Source organism: Grus americana, chromosome 2, assembly GCF_028858705.1.
Source record: "Grus americana isolate bGruAme1 chromosome 2, bGruAme1.mat, whole genome shotgun sequence".
Classification (NCBI taxonomy): domain Eukaryota; kingdom Metazoa; phylum Chordata; class Aves; order Gruiformes; family Gruidae; genus Grus; species Grus americana.
The window spans coordinates 46,768,059-46,783,778 of NC_072853.1; the positions used below are offsets into that span (position 1 = coordinate 46,768,059).

General features: G+C 41.2%; 1 protein-coding gene across 19 annotated transcripts in view; it reads right to left on the minus strand.

The window, feature by feature from the left end:
- Positions 1–260: 260 nt before the first annotated feature.
- Positions 261–15,720, minus strand: part of DTNA (dystrobrevin alpha) — a 231,605-nt gene continuing 216,145 nt past the window's right edge. For 17 of the 19 annotated variants that reach the window (XM_054815374.1, XM_054815372.1, XM_054815388.1 and 14 more), the window contains 3 exons: positions 15,166–15,334; positions 14,319–14,451; positions 261–3,708 (listed from right to left, as the gene is read on the minus strand). In XM_054815374.1, coding sequence (XP_054671349.1) covers positions 3,553–3,708; positions 14,319–14,451; positions 15,166–15,334 — 458 coding nt within the window. In that variant the 3' untranslated portion in view covers positions 261–3,552. Of the gene's footprint in view, positions 3,709–11,039; positions 11,089–14,318; positions 14,452–15,165; positions 15,335–15,720 lie in introns of all 19 variants that reach the window. The other 2 variants (XM_054815379.1, XM_054815389.1) reach the window with 1 other exon arrangement.

Here is a 15,720-nt window from a genome sequence, read left to right on the forward strand (position 1 = left end):
AACGCTAAATATACAGAGAATTAAGAAGGGAAGAAAGAAGCAACTACTTGGGTCACTGAAAGCAGGCGCTGCTCGGTACCATGCTCAAAGCGTGCTTGCTGCTGCACCATGGGGACACATTTTCCTTCCCTACTGAAAAAAATGCTGCTTGGGCTGCATGGAACAGGATTTTCAAAATCAAAATAAGCCAAAACCATGATGCTCCATAAATTACTTTTAAAAATCTTTTTAATGAAGAAATAATTCCATTCCAAAATATAGACACACAATTAAATAGTTTAATCACTTCAAAATATAACATGTCCCCAGTAGGTTCCAACACACACACACAAAACAATACTTAACAGCAATACAAAAAACCCATACAATAGCAGTTCTGTTACAATACCAATGAATATTGTGACATCTTTAGTGTCTCTGTATCCGTCTCAAGTGGTGTCAAGTACAGTAGTTTTAAAAATGTCTTACAGTTAGTAGCCTCAAGATGTAACTCTTCGTACTTTTTTTTTTGGTTCAAAGGTAAAAATGCCCTTCTGTCTTCAGGACACAGTGGAGTGCTTGTTGTTCACAGCTCCGTCTGCTGAATTGAACCAACGCGATTACAGCAACCCGAGGTTGCAATATTTACAATGTCTATCTACAGTAATTGCCGAGAACCAATAAGGATGGGAGAAGATGACTGAAAGTAAAGGCGGACACACTTATGATAAATTATGATGCAACAATTTGGCTCATGCATATAAGAAAATACATATTATATCACAACAAAGGCCACACACCTTTTTATGCAGTTTAGTTAACATTACTACTTACAGACAACCCATTCTCCACCTTCGCTTTGGACATTCAAGGACCCTATACATCTTCACATCCCTGTCTCCTGATTCCAAACCACTGGTTTCCCTCCAGTGACAGTAAAACCACCCGGAGTTTTGACTGCTGTGGTGGGCCATCGGTAGTTAAGAAAAGGCCCTCACCAGGGACCTCTTCTGTAACTGTTTTAATGACCGCAAACCACAACCAAAATAATATTCAACAAGCAGACAAAGACCAGCTGGGCAAAAATGCAGCCAGCTTAACAGTTGGAAAATGCTTAAAATAGATATTTGGAGAGCCAAGTAAGAGGTGGTTCATCTCAGAGCTCCAGGGCGTAAAGGACCCAGAGCTCTGCTGGGGATCACCTTGTTGACACCTGCCTGCGAGAAGGGCGCTTGATCCGTCAACATTTTTTCCTTACTCCTAGTCCGGAAGCCCTTGCAAGGGATTTATTCTATTGCATCTATTTTAAGCATCGTGATAGTGAGCACGCAGACATTAAAGGTGATGGGAGGGATCTGTTAAACATGACATGGGTTGAATTAGTCAGCCACTGCATGTAGCTGTGTTCTAGCTTGTTTTATCTCTGTTCAGGAAATGCTTGCCTGGAATCCTGAGCTGACAGCAACATCTACAGCTTCACTGGAGTAGCTTTAAAAGTGGAGTGCTAGGCACTAGTGGAGGCTCACCCATTCCTGAGAGGAGGTTGGAGGAGGGGGCATCGGAGGATACGGTGCCTGCCTTGCCAGGACGGCACATACCCCAGGAGCAAAGACCAGTGATTGCAAAAATGAAAAGCTCACATGAAGCTATCTGGACGCCTTAGTATGCATTTGGATGTCTGAGACCAAGCCCAGATATGCAAGGAGATGCGGACAAGGGATCTGCATACGCAATAATACAATATGAAAGTGAAAAATGGCAGCAGCTCTTTCATACAGATACTCATTCCCTAACACATAGCGCCCAGGGAAACAGCCACCAGCCTAGCGAGTGCATGCAAACAAGTGGACTCACTGGGTCGAGCTACACAACAATCTCACGTACATACGGCAGCACACATCCACGTCACCATGAAGCGAGGACAGACAAAGCATGTTAACCCGCTTTAGATGGGTATCTCATCACTTGCTGTAGGCAAACAGTGCTGGTGTGAAATATCTGTATGAAACGCTACTGTTTTCAGGGCTATTAGACAGTGTCACTTCAGGTCAGCCAGATACTGGAAGCCGCAGTATTGTATTAGGGCAGTAAAATGACATCAGCGCAGAGGTCGCCCCGAGCTAACACACTGCACTTCTCATGAGGGCTGTACGGCCGGGACGCAGTGTTGCACTGTGTTACTGCCCGGCTTCTGGTCTAGCTGTTCCTGGCCTGGCTCCGATTTCTCTGCACGGCAGCACTACCGGCCGTACAGGTGTCACCGTTATTTCCAAGCAACATGCTGTGGGGAGGACATTACAGCTAGTTTGTGTCAATCCCCGCTCAGGAGTACCTGCAGGTTTGTAGTCACAGCAGAGCAAACAATTTTTAGCTAGCAGTCTCGCTGCCTAATCCCAAACGGCCAGGTAAGTCCTGAAATGCCTTTATACTCGAAAAATACTAAACCGGACAAAACTCCAATTCTGTAACTGTATGCCTGTCCTTCCAAAAAAATCCACCGCTTTTCTTGTGCTTTTCACTGATAACTATTTCTCCATCCAGCTCCGAAAGAGTCTCACTACACATTTCCAAGAGTGCATGCAGAACATCTGGTGGCTGGCTAAGGCAATACACATTTGGAAATAAAAAGAAAACAGTTGCAAGCGCACTTTAAGCCTGTACATTTAAAGCTGAAGGCCTCGAAAATAACATAACGGAGAGGGGGGGAGTAGGAGGGGCAGAGAGATGGAAAGAGCCGGTTTGTTGAACACATGCTTACTAAAGCTAAAACATCAATGAAACGATACCATGGAGGATTATACATAACATCAGTCAGTTCAGGGATCTTATGGCACCTGTGGTTTATAAACAGCTTTAGCAACGAGTATTTCAAAACATAGTTCACAGTTTTAAGAAGATCTGTGCTGATTTAAAAACTAGATTCTATATCATTTGAATGTCACCTTTTGTATATGATATCTATTTGGAAAAAAAATATTTACACTAACTTCTATGGCTGATTTGTTAGATTATTTTGAAAGAAACATTCCTAAGTTACACATTAGCCCTAAATTAGAGAGGTTTTTTATTAATATTATTAATTATATTATTATTATTTTAGTACATTTTGTATAAGTCTTAATTTAAAGACTTGCAATCAAATTGCAGATATAGTCTGGTATTTTGGTTTTTTTTGGGCTACTAGATATATACACTCAGGAGTATAATCATTCAGTGTTAAATGCGTAATTGTAGCTTTTAATTTCTTCTGTGGAAAAAATGTACAGTGTATAGTAAACCGATCTACTAAAATCTCAAAGTATTCAGAAATCAAATTTCTATCTATAAACAGCATTGTCATTGTAAACTGAACAGGTTCAATATCATGTGCAAAGGGTTTATGTGAGTTATTAATACCGCCATCCTTTGTAACAGCAGTACGTACGTCAGTCTGTTTTCTTCACCGGTAATGAGCCATGTTATAGAAGATGTAGCTAATATAAGTTAGCTTTAAACAAAAGTCTTGTTGTCAAAAACACACATCTACGAACTACAACTCTTAGAACAAAAGTACTGTGCTACAGTCCTCAGAACTTAGTTATGTGATTTTTTTGTCAAGAGACGTTGCACCTCTTGGTTCCACTCTTCTGTGAAGTTTGCAGCCGAGTTGTCTTCATCGTCTGTCCGAAAGCAGCTCTCCTCATCGTCAGTTCTTACATAGCTTTCGTTGTCTGTCTGACTGCAGCTTGCCTGTTGAGAAATGTTTTGGGAAGGTTTTTAAAAGGAGTGCTGGTTTAAGAGGCTGCACCCACACAGGCAGAGCAAGTAAAGCCTCTGCCTGCTGCTTTATCGAGAGAAAACAGGAGAAGCTGGCCAATTCCCATGGTTATCTCTGAAAAAGTTAAAAAAGTGAACAAGCCATTCGACCAAGGTGAGCCATAGGTATTTGAGCTGTAAACAGAAACTTAAAGGGCACTTGGGAAGCTGGAACCTCTTCTTACAATGGGTGAGAAGACTGTTGCCTGCTCTGCTGTGGGACCTTGGGGTAACGGGGTCTGCACTGACATAGATTTGCACATGTACCCATTTTCCCTTCCATTTTACCTGCCAGGTTGCTCTATAAATAGATTATTGGTATCAAAACTACAGATTATTCCCCTCATGCACAGTGTTCAGCCACCTAATTAAGAGTTACCATCAGGAGCGCCCCCCTCCCGCTGTAAACGTCTCACCTTTAATTTACATGCTCAAGTATATTTCCCTATGTCTAAAAAGAAATGCAGTTACTTAGAAGGATGAACTATAGCTCGTAAACAGCCTAATCTGCAGGTGTACCAGTTTCTCCTTGGTGCTTCTCCGTATCCTGAAGCACCAATAAGTATCTTAAATTCCCTTATCAGAAGCATCAAAGTTTTAGTTGTTAATGGAAAATGCTTGATAGACAACTGCTGCTTTTTTTCAGAACTACGCCAGGATCTACAGTCAGGTAATACTGCAAACTTCTGCTTTCGGCATATTTATCATAAAGGCACTGTTTACACACTTGACCTTTCAGAGTTAAGGAGCTCATCCTTTTTCTCTTGAACTACCTGAGACAGAAAACCAATTTGCATTGCATGAGATCTGAAATTAAGGGCACAAAAGACCAAATCCTACTGACATGAATCCTTTTCTACTCCTTTCAGGCATAAAGCTGGTCTACAAGATGAGAGATGAAATGCAAATTACTTCAACCCAAAAGAGTTAAATTAAAGCCAATGAATGACACCAGGTGCTCACCAAGCTGCTTGATCACTCCCCTCCTCAGCTGGAGAGGGAGGGGAGAAAATTAAGATGGAAAAAACCTCGTGGGTCAAGATAAAGGCAGTTTAATAAAGCAAAAGGCTGTGCACGGAAGCAAAGGAAAACCAAAAGATTTATTCTTTACTTCCCATCAGCAGGTGATGTCCAGCTACTTCCCAGGAAACAGGGTTTCAGTACACACAGCAGCTGCTCCAGAAGACAAACGTTGTAATAATGAATACCCTCCCTTCCTCCTCCTTTCTCCTAGCTGTTATTGCTGATCAGACGTCATATGGTATGGAACAACCCTTGGTGAGTTGGGGTCAGCTGTCCCGGCTGTGTCCCCTCCCAAGATCTTGCCCAGGCCCCGCGTGCTGCTGAGGGGGAATGTTGGAGAGAGACAGCCTGGGTGCTGTGCCAGCACTGCTCAGCAGCAGCCACAACACCGGGGTGTTACCAACTCCTGGCTGGTACCGATACACAGCACAGCTCTGTGAGGGCTGCTCTGGGGAGAGCTAACTCCGTCCCAGCCAGACCCAATATGGTAAAGAAAGGTCTGGTAGTTAATTTGCTGCTTCTCCTCCCTGACACCATTTGATTGTATTAATTATTCGAGCACAAACACTTTCATCTGATTCCTTAATACCTAAGCATGCCAAATGGTATGACGATCTTAGTTTAGTATCATCTCAGTTGCAAAAGACCTAGCATTAACGTTTTGTTGATAAATGGAAAGGAAACCTGCACTGCCAGGCTAATGAGAGGTTCATAAAAAATTCCTGAGGTACATTTTAAACAAGTATTTTTTAAAAACCAAACATGCATCTGTACTGCTTAAGTCTGCAAACTCATTTGGAAATCTTAGTAAAGAAACATTTGCTCTGCACAATTCAGCCAAAAAATGCAAATGAAAGGCACGGAACAGGTCAGTTCTTGGCTGCCTGAGACTGATTTTTATTGAATCAATTTCAGGATTATGTAAATATAGGTACATCTCATATTTCTCAATCATTATAAACCATGAGAGCAAAGTAAGAGTGGCTTGTGAAACACTGGATGCATTAAGATGCATTGACAGTACTGCTAAGTGTTTGGGTTTGCTTTGAATTTTCTGGAAAAATTACTTCTCTCTGGTGGAGTGCAGAGAGGGTTATTCTAAATTCTCTCAAGGCTTCTCTCAGTTCCACAGCTAGCATTGGGATAGAGAGATTTTTCATACAAGAAATAATGTGTACTAATGAACCTCAGAGTTCTAAATTCATTGCAGCATTTTGGAAATGCCAGAATTAATTCCAAATTAAGACTCATATGATTTTTCATGTTATAAAACTGTTTCTTGACCTTTTGTGTAACTTAATCCGCAGGTTCTTTTCTGTTACTTATTGTTCAGTGATTTTCAAAACCTATCCCTATCGCTTGTGTAATTTTAGAATTAAATTCAAAAAATTAAAGCTGCTTCTTCCCAGTTAACTTGGTCACAGTTCTTCTACTGCTTTTTTATGCCTACATGCTAAGAAGAGGAGGACTTAAGGAGAAAAATAAAGACGAAAACCAAAATATAGCTGAGTGAATGTAGCAGACATTTTTGAAAATTACTGTGCTGTCAGCCTGCTGTTATTTTCAAATGGAATGGTCCACATACCGCTCTTTTTCATGTATTTGTTCAGAAAAAACCCCCAAAAGATACACTGAATCATTTGGTTGTGCTAGTAGAGTATGACTTACAGATGTGAGCAGTTCATCTAGTGCCTGTATCCTGCTGCTTCACCACTGCATCACTGACTTAGGAGGAAGAGGCAGAAGAAACTGGGCTTGCTGAGGCTGGGGCAGAGGTGGCAAGGGGCATCAGTTAGCAGCTATTTCAGGGGCAGTTACAAGGATAACAAAGCCAAAATCTTCTTGGCAGTGCTCAAGCACACAAAAAGGACAAATCACATTTTAGGAGGTTCAGGCTGGACATCAGGAAAAAATAAAACCCATGAGGAGGGTGGCACTGCATTGAGGGGGTATGCCCAGGGCGGTGGTGGAATTTCCATCTGTGGAGGTTTTAAAGTCTTTGCTAGAGAAAGCCATAGCTGACATGGGCTTGTGCTGGAGCTCGACCTGCATCAGGTGGGAGATCAGACCAAATGACCTCCCAAGGGTCCAACCAACCAGCGCACCTACACCTCTGTGATCTCCTGAGCTACTGGCATGAAGTTCACGAGAGGAATGAACCGTAGTGCGTGAGCTTTAAATGCATCCAGTCAGCTCTGCCCAGCAGTTTCTGGGGCCCTACAGGCGAAGAGAGGCCAGGGCACAGCTGGGAAATGTGACCTCAGGCAGTGGGCACAGCAAATCTGAAACCCACACATCCATTAACTGTGGGCTAGTAACCTGCCTTGGACCCTGGGCTACGGATCCTGTGTCCCATCTTTCCCAAACAGTAAATGGCCAGGTCCATGTCGCAAAGGGCTGAAAATGTCAGTGGCCTCACTAGCTCTAAAATCTTATTTCCTTCCCAGAAAAAGGTAGACCTGCAAGGCAGTTGTGTCTTCACTGCACTTAAACAAATCGTCAGTGCCTTTTGGCTTAACCAACAGCCCTTCTCACAGCGGCACACCGGGCAGACTGGACTGACCACACCATCCCCCTTGGCCCCTGGGTTTTATCACCTGACACTTGGCAGTATTCCTGGTGAACGTGAAAACAGAGCTTGGAGAAAAAGGAAAAAGATGAGAAAGACGTGAAAATGTTACTCAGTAGGACTTCTGTCCTGGAAAAACAGTCAAGTTGAATAAATAATAATTTTTTTAACAATGCATTCATATCAAAAAGTTGAAAGGATTTGGGGTTTTTGTGTTTGAAACATTTCCACCTGTTTCAATACAAACCATTCAGTCACTTTTGCAATGGAAAATGTCACCCATAACCCCAGACCTCAGAACAATTTATGTGACAAGGTTTTGAGTGAGTGAAAGTGTTTGGAGTGGGATTGGAATGGAGTCATTAATTGAAATTATTGCATGTTTTTGTCAAGGTAGAGAAAATGTAATCACAGTTAAAAAATCAAAAATGAAACCTCTAATAAAGACTCCTCCCTGTACTCCCTCTCAGTAGATGCTTTAGGTCTGGCTTTTATTAGCTTTTCACATCCCCTTTTCTGTTATAATAATGCATATAAATGAATTAGCCACGACCAACTAAAATGTTGCTATGCCAGCACTAAGAAAGCATTGCTTTAGAAAAATCTAGGAAATCGTAGGTCTTATGGGAACATGTCCACTGCACAATTTGACAGCTTTTAATTGAAAATGACAACTTTTTAACCGCTTTTAGAGATGAAGGCCTTCTGCTCCCATTGGCCATTCTTGGCAAAAAACCAACTGCTATCAGGGGGATAAAGGCAAAATAACGTCAAAGTTGCGCGTTCACCTAATTTCAAGACCTGCCTAGAGACTGCTGAAAACAAGCTCAAATTCACTTGGTTACTCTATTAAAAAAACCCCAAGTGGTACTGAAGTACATTTAACATAAAAAGCAAACTGAAAACATGATTAAATTATCTTTTATATATTAGTGGAACCACTTGCTGTCTTGGGAATTTGTTATACTAGATGTTATTTCAAAATCAATTCTAGTGAATTGTACACAGCATTTTTAAAAATGCAAATGCAAACAGAATGCAGAAAGCCTTAATCAAATGATATCAACATCACTTGTCCATGACTGATGAATGAGGAAATGAACAAAACTCTGTGGCTGGCCATCGGCAGCAATATCACTCATATGAAGCTACAATAAACTGATCTCCTTTTCACCACCTTTTTTTAAGTAAGCACAAGTGCAATACTGTTGCAAGATAAAAAAGTCCGTTGGCTTTCTACCTCATATGGCCATCTAGGAAATATAATACTGACTGTATTTGTATCATCATTCATTGGATATTATCTTAGAAGTAAAAGTCTTGATGCAGTTGCTAAGCTTCAGGCAAGAACCCAATGTAAACAGCAAAAGCACTTCAGGCATTGTGACTGGTATGAACTATTTTGGATTTAATTTTCCAAGGCTATGAAATATTAGTACCAAATAAAATACACAAGATAGGATTGTCTTCCATATACACATGAGAGTGAATCTTGAGAAGACTAAGCCACGCTTATCATGTGTAGACATATTTATCACAATGTACCATAATGCAGAGTTTGTTCTTGTGGATATAGGTGAAGTGCCAAGTTCAACCAGTTTTTGTTGCTAATTTCTATAGCACCAGGCTTTTACGACTGGTGGGAATGTTTCAGTCTTTGGTATGACTGGTGGGAATGTTTCAGTCTTTGGTACCGGCTGAAGGGCTCCTCTGGGAGCCAAAAAGAGTTTCACTATGGAATTAACTGGAGCATAGTGCTTTCAAAAATTTAGTTCTGACAGGGTTTCAAAAGGCTTCAGAAACATCCAGGAGAAGAGACAGAAAGCTAGGCTGTACGGCAGTATGCGCTTCCCCACGTCACTATGTTAACACTGCTTTGTAACAAGAAAGGAAACCTTAAATGGGATTGCCTGAGCTTTATAATTCTAATGAAAAGGATTTTTTTCTCCTTCATATTGTAAATCATTTGTCTGAAAGCTACTATCCTTTAAAGTCATAATTATCCATAACTGTAATTAAACTCATGTATATATAACAACATTTCCACTATATACATAGTTATAAACACATACATTGTTGTTCAAAGATCTGTTTTTCTTTTCAGGTGACCTGATCTATAACTAGCAATGGCAACAAAATGGAAGAAGAAAACTTATTTTTCTGGCTGTCAGTGTTTAGGAAACTCTACATGGCGCATGGTTTTACAAGGCTACTGAGAAAATGAATGTAACCTGAGGGGCAATGTTAGGAGAACTTTTATGAGCAGTTATCTGGTTTTTATAGTACTCTGGGTATTGTTTATTTGCTTTTCACATCCATTTATTCTGCTTTAGCTGCTAGAGACACTGAGACACATGCTTCAGAAATACATAACATCTTTTACCACTGAAGACTGGCAGCTGCTTTCACAAGGTCTGCACTTTAACAACCAAATTCTACCGTCATCAGAAGTTGCAAACCCCTTGAGTCGGGGTCAAATTTTGTCATAAAAATTGCCATATAAACAAGGAGGCTTTCAACCTTTACTGAAATGCTGGCACCTCGACATGACACACGGCATACAGAATGAATTCCTGCTAAAGCTGGCACAGGCTAGTTCACTGGTTTTGTTTATCTGAACGTGACCCTGCTCCCAACTTGAAGTGCCCATTTGATAGTTGACCCTTGGTTGTCTTTAGTTCTGGCTTTGAGGAAGAGACTCAGTTTGCAGACCAGAGTCAGACCCCTGTTTTGATTTCTCCTCCCTTTCTGGTCCTGTTACCCCATGGTTCAGTGTCAGAGTAGGATGGACAGCATCGTCTCACTGCCATCTTAACTGCAGGGCACTGCACTCTCCTAGGAAGTCAGAAATGCAGAGTCCGTGGCTTCAGATGAGGCAAGAAGGAAACGTGTGGTCTCCCAGTTCCTGGGCAAATGTTCAGAGTAACAGGCTACTTCATAAAAATAGCTGTTTTCTGTGTTTCTGAATAAAAACACAATTGTTGAACCGGGCATTAAACTCAGTGCTGCAACTGTGAGGTTGGCACGTGTAAGGAACATGACCTGAATATGGGCCAGCAGGGAATTTATTGACCTTCTTGCCTTATCTCTGAACTGCCAGACTCTGGCTAGTAGCTGAGTACCTTGCACTTTGGATTGGGGCATTTTAAGCTTCCATAACACATTTGAGGACATTTCTGTTGTTAAGCAGCTGGTGGATTGCTTTCTTTAATGTTTGCCTATCTCCTGTTTCACACACTAGAGTAGATGTTCTGGTCTCACCAGAAATGATTTATTTCAGTTATCCTAGAAAGACTAAAGCATCGTAAGGAATTGAACTCAGGTCTCCTGAAATGTAATCTGACCCCTCATCTTCTGGATAAGGTTCCTCTGTACTGGCTAATATATTTGTCAACACCCCCAGAGATGAAAAGCCCACGTTCTCACTCTCACGGTCAACAAAGAAAGAAGATAAGAAGGGTGGTGGCTTAACGGGAATCCTCAGGACTAGGACCACATTTCAAAAAGATTATTAGAAATGATTTAGAGAGATTCCTAGGCATCCTAACAGAGGTTAAAAGAAGAAAGAAACAGCATCATCACATACACTCAGGCAGCATAAGGTGCATTGCAACTGAAATACACATTATAAGGATGAATTCCAAACATTCCTCTAAATTACAATGATACTTACTTGAGAGGAGAGAGAGAGAAGGATATTGCACTCAACTTTGCAAACTGACCTGTAGATAACAAAGGACAGAAAACAAGAAGATGACAAATTAAGCCAGTGAGCAGCCAGGCAGTGTATTATTCTGAAGAAAGCCACGCACAAGCTGGAAATAAAGGGAGCAATTATGGACCCAGAAAATAAACCCAATGAAAAGTGTCTTACACAACACATCCAGCAAAAGACTGCAACAAGAACACAACTGGTAGCAGATGTGGGAGGATAAGCAGTTAGCATTTACACTTGTGCACTAAATGTGTTTTTTTCTGGTACAGATACTTGTTATTTACAACATGCTTCAAAAAAAGAGAGAGAAAGAAGCCTGTTTTGAGGTTCCCTGTCCCAGATTTCCTTCTGTATCTTGAGTTTTCTGCTCATATTTTAATACTAATTCTGAGTTTTGCTTGAAAATCTTGCTTGGAGACAAGGTGACACAAAATAACAAGTGTAGGTTCGGACCAACCATCTTCCATGCTACACTGCATCTACATGTTTTTCTAAATGTGCTGCTTTTACACCAAGTGAGACATTCAATAACACAAAAATGGTTACCATATTGTTACTGAGGTTACCACTCTGTAACATTAGTAGGAGTTCTTTGCGGATTTTTTCAGCTGACAATTGCATTATGATAGCTACAGCCACCAGCTTTTTTCTGGCTATCCAGATGAATGCAGTGTACATGGGAGTACAAATAGTAAAATAGCCTGTAATAAATTCCAGTGGTTTGATGCAAAATGAGAATAGTTGACCTGGTCACTGTTCAATAGGATACCCCAAATAGAAATTTCCCAATTTTCCTTTGTCTTTGCAAGTAGAAAGTTGTGCCTTTATCTTTAGAGACTACTCAGTGATGCTAGTAGAAAAAGGAACAGAACAGCAAAATACCACAAATTAACTGCAAAGTCCTGAGAACAAGCCAAAGCACACGTTTCAGGATCAATACATTACACTATCCAACCAACTCCCAATCATCCTAGTGGTCCCTCCTAACTTAGCATCTATTCTTGCCTGCTTTAAACCTGTTCCCTAATTGAAAGGGCATCAGCCATACTGGGAAGGATTTCTCACACGTGGCATGCTTTGGGTCTGTGGTTATCAACTAAAAATAGTTTTCTATTTACAAGTCACTACTGTCAAATCATTGCCTGACAGGAGCTGACAATCTCACAGACAGTAAAGTGCATAATGAAATTTCTTTGGAAAAATGCTATTAAACAGAACTTGTCTAGAATGAGGACCTTCTGTTCCCTTAGTGAACACATTTTAGAAAGAAAAAACCTTTATCTTCTTCTGATTCTGCCCCCCCCCCAGTGGAAACAAATTGTGTAAAACAATGGGGAACAAAGTTCACTTGGGCATAGTCTTGGCTGACCTAAATTGAAAAGTAGTTTTATTCTGACATGGGTAGGGAGATTTCCTCCTCTTCTTCTGGGAGTGTTGTTGGAAGAGAGTAGAAAAGCTCTATTTTGACTGAAGCAAGAGTAACACCCAGTTCTGTTGAGCAACACGTACAATTTCTACTACACAACGAATGCCTTTATTTTGCAGTGTACATGCATGCTCAATGTTGCTCATGTACAAAATCCCCTTGTAAATTGAGAAATTCATGTACCACTGCTGCCATATAATGCACTTCCATACTGTAATCAAAGTTGAGTCAAATAGGTCTATCATTCTTTCTAGAGAAAATGGAATTTTTACCAGCAATACTAACATTCATTATTTGATGCTTGACAGCTGTCACCATTGAGGTACTCCTTCTTTATAAGTGGGAATTACTTTCCATCACATTAGCAGCAGCTGCTCAACCTGTTCAGAAATTTAAAGGCTATGATTTTTGCCATTTCCTATCTTGGATAAAAAATTGTGACAAAACCCTCCAGTGTTACCCACTGTTGCCTTAGCAAATATTCTATAACAATTCTGCTCTTGTTGTCATGTCCTTAAAGACCTTTGCAATGAAATGACTTTTGGCAGGCTACCGCAGGCATGTGGCAGACCTAGGTAAACAACAATAAAAAAGCTCACATCAACCTCAAAACTACGTGCAATTTTGATAAGAGTCAATGAACTTTTACAAGGCTAACTTATCCTAGCAGCTTTACAGAAAAGAAGACCAAAAGAGCATGCCATTCAGATCATGAGCCTGTCAGTCCCAGATTCTTCTCTCCAAAGTGACCTGCAGTAGACACTAGAGAAAAACTACCAGAAAAAAAGGCTACATTTTGTTAGCTCCCAGCAATCAGTAGGTTAAAGAATTCCTGCCCAGAAGGTGCTTTTGAACCTCATTTCCATACACCTGATCTCTCAGTACCTGCTTAATCTTTTTTTTTAGCCCAATTATACTTTTTGGTCTCTTTTACGCGCTGTAGTGATGAGTTCCAAATTTTAATTGATCACCATGTGGGAAAACAGTTACTTTTGCTTGCTTCAGCTCTGCTCCCAAATAACTGAATTGGGTGTGCCCTCCTACTGACATTACTACCAACATTGTAAGAAGTAATGAATTTTATATAAGGATGATCTGAACCAGAATAACTTAAAAACTGGCGATAGTCCATTACACCAGCCAGAAGCGGAGACCACGCAGACAGGACAGGTGATCTACAGAATTTCAGCTCCCCCTGGCAAATTGGCTTTTCTCAGACTCTTAAACAAATGGCCTTTGAAAACTTCCTCAGGGGGTGTTCAGTGACAAATCCTCAGGCTTCTCTATACCAGATGCTTGTTGAATACTTGGTCCTCTGGGATACAATGCATTCCAGACCCTTTCCTTCCCTTCCAGATTCTGACAATGACACACAGATTCCACTTGAGTGGAGAAACCATAATGAATGTTTTTCACTACTGGAGAAAAGAAAAAAAAAATCAAAAGATAACAAGAGCACAGCTTAATACCACCAACCAGCCTCTATGGTATAGAGTAGTGAGGTCTAAGTGACTTGGTAGGCATGGGCAGAGAACAAGCTCAAAGGCAGCTCTGGACCACCTGATGTCCAAGAAAGCTTAAGGACTACAGTTCTGTGCCTCAGGCAGTGTGGTCTTCCTGGAGATGCACAAAGGCTAGATGCATGTACGTCTGCGGAAAAGAACAGTAGTTTTTGGAATGTGGCTGCTTAGCAACTGAGAAGAGATCATGCCCGAGGGCCCAGGATGGGTTAATAAGGGCACTGGGCAGCTGTGGTGCACTATAATTTCTCACTTATGGAGATGCATTGGCTGCTTGTGTCCTTCTCCCACCTGGTATGCCTCATCCTGCAGCTTCTGCTTCAGGTACTCCTCCATCTTCAGTTCATTCTCCAGCTGGCGGACAGAGTCATTCTCATAATTTTCATCATCTGCTCTGACATAGGGGTCTCCATCTTCTGTAACCCTAAAGACAATTATTAATAAATAGCCTCCTGAGATGAATGACATTCAGAGTCAATAAAACTTCCCTTTATTGTAAGCTATGAGGAGCGCAGGATGCTTTTAGTCCAACCACATGCTCCACTGGTTAGTATTTTCTGGCAGTGGAAAACATTTCTGCTATTTCCTCTCTCCAGTGGTCTGGTATTGATGAAGTAGACCAAAGGGCATATTCTGCTGGAGGCATTTTGGGGGTACAACCCTATGGAAATGAGTAACAAAAGGCCTCAATAACTTCTTTGAGAGTGATACAAAGACTAACAGGTTGAACTAAAAATAACTGGAAAGATTCCTATTGTCTTTGATAGGAAGATTCAGGTTCTAAAAATAAATTGGTTTGTTGATCAATTGAGTTGGTCAATTAAAAGCATGCTGTCTTTTCCAGTTAAAAACTTCTCCCTTTCCAGTGGGCTCCAACAGGCCCCTCAGCATGGCTAAGCAGGGAGTAGGACTGCAGGGTGTACAGGGAGCACAGTTGTCCCACAGCCTCCATGCCGCCCAAGTGTACCGGCCTGCATGTGAGACAGCAGAGCTCACTACTATCTAACCATGAAGCTGTCCTCACTTGGATTTAGGCCTTTTTTTGGTAATCAAAGAGTTGAGAAGGAGAGAAAATATTACATGCTGCATATTGTTTTCAACAGAAAATGCGATCAAGGTGAATTGAGCAGGTACCCACATGTCACTGCGGATGGAGCCGGTGGCAGCAGCGCTGTGGATGTACCCTGGCTTCCGGGCATGGATCTGCGCCAGGAAAGCCTTCTCGGACGTGGGGGACGGAACAAGGTCATCAAAATGAGTCCGTCCAAATTCAGAATCCACATTGCTTTCTGTCTCGCTGCCCACTTCTGTGAAGCAAAAGGTGACACATGGTTCCATTTAACTTACACAAAAGTATACTTGCCGATTTCTCTAAGTCTTTCCCTGCCTTTCCAACTTAGAATGCCACCTCCTCATAGCGAATAACAGTGTATTATTTTACATATATCTGCAGTGCTAGTAGTTTTCTTCTTGTGGTGGACAGAATAGTGAAGCTTTTGCTTATCTCAGTTATTAGGTAGGATATTTCTATAAGAACACTACAGACTGCATTTTACAATAGGTCCTATATGTTCCATACTGAACGACATTTCTGAAGAGAAATTCCACTCCATGTGGAATCACAAACAAACTTCTCACTGTTTTCACTGTATCCAGCTGCACCTCTATGCTCATGGCTTTCAGAACTGTTGTA